At 63.9% G+C, this 5,771-nt stretch overlaps 2 protein-coding genes and 2 non-coding genes across 4 annotated transcripts; 1 reads left to right on the top strand and 3 right to left on the bottom strand.

Moving 5' to 3' along the window:
* The first annotated feature begins 6 nt into the window (after positions 1-6).
* TLCD1 (TLC domain containing 1) lies at positions 7-616 on the top strand. Its single transcript, XM_006032866.2, has one exon. It carries the CDS (start codon positions 104-106, stop codon positions 389-391), a length of 288 nt encoding a protein of 95 aa, XP_006032928.2. The 5' UTR covers positions 7-103; the 3' UTR covers positions 392-616.
* Positions 617-4,073: 3,457 nt separating this feature from the next.
* RPL23A (ribosomal protein L23a) lies at positions 4,074-5,768 on the bottom strand (the record flags this gene model as incomplete). The annotated part of the gene is made up of 4 exons (XM_014524288.1): positions 4,074-4,141; positions 4,999-5,068; positions 5,299-5,475; positions 5,743-5,768. Coding segments are annotated over 4 exons (288 nt in total), but the record flags the coding sequence as incomplete, so codon positions are not given.
* Positions 5,137-5,202, bottom strand: LOC112551767. The gene has a single exon (XR_003096077.1). It is a non-coding gene; the product is annotated as a small nucleolar RNA SNORD42 (small nucleolar RNA).
* On the bottom strand, positions 5,556-5,625 carry LOC112551768. The gene has a single exon (XR_003096078.1). It is a non-coding gene; the product is annotated as a small nucleolar RNA Z17 (small nucleolar RNA).
* Positions 5,769-5,771: the final 3 nt, after the last annotated feature.

The following is a 5,771-nucleotide window of genomic DNA, read 5'->3' as shown; positions in this document are numbered from 1 at the left end:
GGCCATCTCCGCCTTCCTGTCGGGCACCTTCCAGCGCCGGTTCCTGGGCGCCGGGCTGCTGTCGCTCTTCGTGGAGGTGAGCAACATCTTCCTGACCATCAGGATGCTGCTGAAGCTGAGCAACGTCCCGGCGCCCGTGCTGTACCGCGTCAACAAGTACGTCAACCTGGTGATGTACTTCCTCTTCCGCCTGGCGCCCCAGGCCTACCTGAGCTGGTGCTTCCTGCGCCGCGTGGAGCAGCGCGGCCTGGGCGCCTTCCTCACCATCAACCTCTGCCTGCTCAACGTCATGATCCTCACGTACTTCTCCCGCCTGCTGCGCTCCGACTTCTTCCCGCACTGGCGCAAGCGCCCCGGGGCGGGCGGCGAGAAGAAGTTCCTCGCGGAGTGAGCGCGGCCGGGGCCGGCCGGGGGCTCGCACACGCGTCCGCACCGACGTGCCTTGGGGCCGGGGCAGCCGCGGGCTCTGCCTTCGGGCCTCGCCGCCCTGCCCCACGCGCCCGCCGGGCTCCCTGCGGGGCTGGGCAGGCGCGGAGGGTCTGCATCCCGGGGCTGGGGGAAGGGGGTCTCCTGCACCTGGGGGTGTTGCACACATTAAACACGGTTGTTCACCGCTCCTGCGGCAGCTCTCGTGTGTCCTTTCCCGGGGCAGTTGCTGAGCCGGCGGGGAGAAGGTATGAGGGCAGGAGGTGCTGGGGGGCGGCCAGAGCAGGACGCTGCCCGTCTGCTCTGCGCTCCAGCCCTGGCAGCGGGGCACGTGGCCGTCACCAGGGGCCTGCCCCTCACTTTGCAGCCCGTCGGTCCCAAGGAGCGGTCTCTCCCTGCAGTCCTCCCCCAGGCCCGTCTCCCAGCCCCACGCCAACCGGCCCTGGACAGCAGCCCCGTAGGGCTCCTGGGCTTGGGGCACGGAGCAGCCCCAGCTCACGCCGTGGCCCCGCTGGGTGTGGTCGGCTCTTAGGGCAGCCGGGGCCGAGCAGCAGAGCTGAGAAACCAGTTCAGCAGCTGCCACCTCCTGCCCATCCACCCACAGCAGCGAGGTGCCTGCATCAGGCTCAGCTCCAGGCAAAAGCCGCCCTGGGTTTGCTGTGCACTCACCTGCTTCCCTGCCTCTTGAGCCCAGCCAGGTGCCCCAGACCTACCCCGGTGCCCAACGCAGCTGGTTCCCCGCTCCTGCTGCAGGTGGGCCCGGGGCCGGGTTTGCGCGAGGGCAGAGGGGCGCAGTCCGAGAGGGGAGCCCACAGCACTTGGAGCCGCGGGCTCCTGGGCTCTGTCCTGAGCGACCGAGCTGCTCTGGACACGCAGTCGCTGCCCTGGGGGACGTGTGCTTTGGGCAGCTCGTCTGCGCTCTGCCTGGGACCGTACGGGGGCTCTGGGCCCTGCCCCGGGGTGAGCCAGAGGGGCTTCTTGGAACAACGCGGGGCTCCCCTGGGGTGGGGGGGTGACCTAGGTGGGTCCCAGGGTGCGCCGGCCCGCAGCATTGCAGGCTGTGGGGAGAGAGGGCTGGCTGCGGCCCTGGCTGCGTGGGGGAGGGGGCGGCCCTGGCAGCGAGGCTGGGAGTGCCTGGGCTACCCCACGTGCATGGCGGGTTCCCAAAGCACTGACAGAGGCAGCTTTGTGCACACTGTACCTGCTCCGCTGCCCGGCCTGGCAGGGCCCCACAGGGGGGGAGGCCCTCAGTTGCTAGCTGGGCGTGGAGGATGGCGTCCGTCTGCCTGAGAGGCAGGTGGAGGTGTGAGCTGCCAGTCTTCACCTTGCCCTGGCCCCAGAGCCCCTTGCCCTACTCCTGGGAGCAGGGCTGGGAGTGGTGGCAGGAGGCCAGGGGGTCACCGGCAGAGCGCTGTGCAGTCACATGCTCTGCCCAGCCACCGGAGCGGGCACCACTTCCTTTGTGCACACATCCTCCCGCACAATGCGGCTCCGCGGGCTCCTTCCCTGCGAGGCTGTGGCCAGCATGCCAATTGGGCAGAGCAGCACGGGGCAGCCTGGGAGCTTGTGCTGCACCAGGCTCTGGGCACAGCCAGCAAGTGCAGCACCATGCCAATGCCCTGAGTGCAGGGGGGCTCCCCAGGTGCCTCCCTTCCACCAGCTCCCAGCTGCATGCCCCCCTTGGTACTAGCTCTCTGCCAGGGCCATGACAGCCAGGCCCAGCTCAAGCTGCCCTAGCCCCAGCCCTTCAACTTCCGCTGCCCCGAAGGTTTGTTAGCCGACTCAGCCCCAGGAGAGCTGCTCCGAGGCCTTTGGACCTTGGAACAATAACAAGCACTGGCATTAGAGATGATTGCAATACAGATGCCAGGGCTGGTGAACTTGGCCACCACTGCACCAAGCCAGGCTCCAGGGCCAGAACCACAGCCCCTGCACACCCAGCAGCAGGGGCATGGATGGGAGGAGCCGCACAGCCAGCCCCTCTCCAGAGCACAGCTGCTGGATCACCAGGAACAGCCCACAGCAGTTTCCAGCCAGGCCTGCAGTTCCCCCCGGTATAGAGAAGTGGTATCTGAGGCCTCTGCCAGGGCCAGGATGAGCACGCACAATCCTGGAGCTCCTCCACTCTCAGCCCTTTCCCCCCATTACATGAAGGATGTCTCACAGCAGGATCTTCTTCCCCCACATGCCAGATCGCTCCAGGGAGCATCCCAGGGTACCTGCCCCCTGCCCACAGACATGGCGCTGCGGCATGAAATGCCTGCACCTGCACGCCTGGCGCCAGGGCCGCCAACACTGGGAGCTTCTGACAGCTGCAGAGCAAACGCAGCCTTTGCAGGCATGTCTGGACAGGCGTCACGCAGGACGCATCTCACTCTGGAATGGTTACTGCCCAGAGGTCCTCGGGCACCAGCTGCCAGGAAAGCAGCCCCAAGGACACGCGGCTCATCTGCAGCAGGACAGTTTCAGAAGCCCGCCCAGCAGCCTGGGACACCCTGGAGAAGCACAGCATCCAGCTGCCAGGGCACAGGGGCAAGCAGTCCCAGAGGCCAGGCCTCTTGTGAAGGCTGCCATGCAGCTGGCCCCAGCTTACAGGGGACGTCAAGCCTTCCACAGCTGCATGCTCGTGCACTGTTGAGCAGCCCTTGGCATCCACCTCCTGTTCATGCCCTTGAAGAAGCTGGCTTCAAATAAGGAGATCTGCGAATCCCTAACCCTAATCCCCCGCTTCCTGCTAGCAAGAGGAGCTGGGCTGAAAGCTGCCTGCACACAGGCCTGGGGCCCAGCTGGGGGCCTGCGCTAGCACGCTACCCTGAGCCTCAGTGAAGTTGGTCCCTGCCTGGGGAGAACAGAGGTGGCCGCGGAGCAAGGTTACCCACTGGCTTGCTCACTAGGGCATGGTGCCTCCCAAAACACGAGCTTTGAAAGGCTCCAAGATCGTCCTTCAGCTTCTGCTCCAAGGACCAGCAGCAGCTGATGGGGAGCCACTGGCCAGGGCAGAAGCACTGCAATGACCTGCCATTCTGCAAAGGTCCCTCACCCGGCGCGCTATGGCCAGACGAGGGCAGCAGCAACAGCCGGCCAAGGTGTGAGCAGCCCAGCGCATCGGCTTGTGAAGTGCCCACACGCAGATGTTGAGGGGGGTCTGGCTGAGACCAAGGGTTAGGTGGGAACAGCAGCGCACAGTTCTGTTAACTTAAACCTTTCCCCTTCCAAAAAGAAACCACCCTGCCTTTCACAGCATCGACTCGTAGTCAGAATAACACAGTAGTATAATGAATGGATAGACGTTGGCAAACCTAGCCAGGCAAAGACCGGAGCAGAAGGAACAGCCAAATGCGGGACAGGCAGGGCAGAAATAGCAGCCACCTAGGGGCCTGGGCAACCTGGAAGGGGCTGGCAACTTCACCCACGGGCACCGCTTCCCCAGCTTGGTGCCATCACTCCCCTGCAGAGCAGCTCCTGCAAACCCCACAGGCAGCCGCCCCTTCTGCCTCCCCTGACCCAGCTTTGGGGCCTGCACATCTCCCCTGATCCCTCTGCGATTTGGCTTCACCGCACTGAAACAGCCCAGGCACCAGCCTGCCCTCCACCCCGGGGCCTCTGCTGCGAGGTGAGGTTGCTCAGTCACGAGGCGAGAGCCTGCCTGTGGTTTTGCAGAGTTTATTAGGTCCTCTGTACAGCTCTTGGTGGGCGCCGCTTAGATGATTCCAATCTGAAAGGAAGCACAAGGGGTGACATTAGTGCACTGCCTGGGCACAAAGGGGCCCCCACGCACCTCCCCGGAGAAGTTCAAGCCCTGGGCAAACAGCCTTCCTCCGTGGCATGCCAGGTGCCCCCAAGCATACCACTGTTACCCCCGCAGAGCGCCTCCCTATGCAAACATTTCCCACGCAGCATCCCACGATGCTCAACCTCCAGCTACTCAAATACATTACATCCACTCCTCTCCATCTCACCCTACACAGCCAAAGGGGCATGCCCCCGTCTCTCTGGCGCTATACATACAGCGTCTCCCTATGCCAGAAGCACAGGATTCCCATGCCCTCCTGGCGAACCTCTGGGCTTCGTGTTTCAGAGTTTGCTGGAAGTTACTCGAGCATCGTTCCCTTTCTCTAAGGGCAGCTATAGAGAGAGGCTGGTCCTTGCCAGCAGCGCTATGCAGGAGTTATCAGAAGGGCAAGGAAGTTACTCCTCCAGCTGCAAGCGCTGGGAAAATTTAGACAAGCAAGGGGTGGTTACACAGCAAGGGGCCTGGGCCCCACTGCCCTCCTCCCCAAGGCCCTGGATTGCAAGTGGTCAGAGCCCCAGAGCCCTGCACGGGTAGGCCTGCGGTGTGTGCGAACTCCAGCTTTGCTGGGTATCGTTACCTCAATCCAGGGAAACATCCACATGAATTAACTCTTACACCTCTGCCCAGTGACGAAGGCTACCCAAAGCCTGTCAGAAACCCAGCTCAAGGAGGCAGGCTGGCCACTCCCTTCATGCACACCACGGCCACAGCAGACCCCGTCACCACCAAACCGTGGAACGGCTGCCACCGAGGGCAGGACACAACAGCATCATCCTCACCTTGTTGGCTACATCCAGCGCGTCGTAGTCTGGAGCGAGACGAACGTAAGCCTTCTTCTCGCCGTCGGGCCTAGAACAGGGCAAGATGCGTCAGTGCCCGCAGCCACGGCTGTCCCTCTGGCTGTACCGCACTGCCTTGTGCATCAGTGGTTCCTTTGAGCACATCACGGGACTCAGCTGTGATCTAGTTTACATCACCTGCACAAGGCACGGCCCTTCGCGCCGCGAACCCTGACACATTAAAGGGCTTAAGCCCCCCACCTGGCCGCCCACCCTCCCAGCCCCCGCCCAGCCTCGCACCGGATCAACGTGTTGACTTTGGCCACGTCGATGTCGTACAGCTTCTTGACGGCCTGCTTGATCTGGTGCTTGTTGGCTTTGACATCCACGATGAAGACCAGCGTGTTGTTGTCCTCGATCTTCTTCATGGCCGACTCCGTGGTCAGGGGGAACTTGATGATGGCATAGTGGTCGAGCCTGTTGGAAACGCCGGTTAGAAAGGGCGGACGGCGCACCCACAGGGCCCGCGCCGTCACCCCGGCGGCTGGGGAGCTCGGGGTACATCAGTCGCTAAAGCTGCAATCACGAGCTCTCAGGCTTTGGTCGCGTGTAATCATCATCTGTGCCCCGAGCGTCCCGCGCCGGGGCCTTACACGAGCACGGCTCCCGCTGCCCCCCTCCAAGGCAACAACGACCCGCGCCCCAAAACCCGGCGGCAGGCCGGAGGCGCCGGCGCGGCCGGACTTGTTCCTCCGCGGGGCGCCCTTCCCCCG

Source organism: Alligator sinensis, unplaced genomic scaffold (genome assembly GCF_000455745.1).
Source record: "Alligator sinensis unplaced genomic scaffold, ASM45574v1 scaffold1244_1, whole genome shotgun sequence".
Classification (NCBI taxonomy): Eukaryota; Metazoa; Chordata; order Crocodylia; family Alligatoridae; genus Alligator; species Alligator sinensis.
The sequence above is the reverse complement of the archived record's forward strand: the minus strand, read 5'-3'. Positions and strand labels throughout refer to the sequence as shown.

What these genes read in the sequence shown, in the direction of transcription:
- TLCD1 (XM_006032866.2), top strand. Translation starts at nt 104, where the DNA reads ATGCTGCTGAAGCTGAGCAACGTCCCGGCGCCCGTGCTGTACCGCGTC.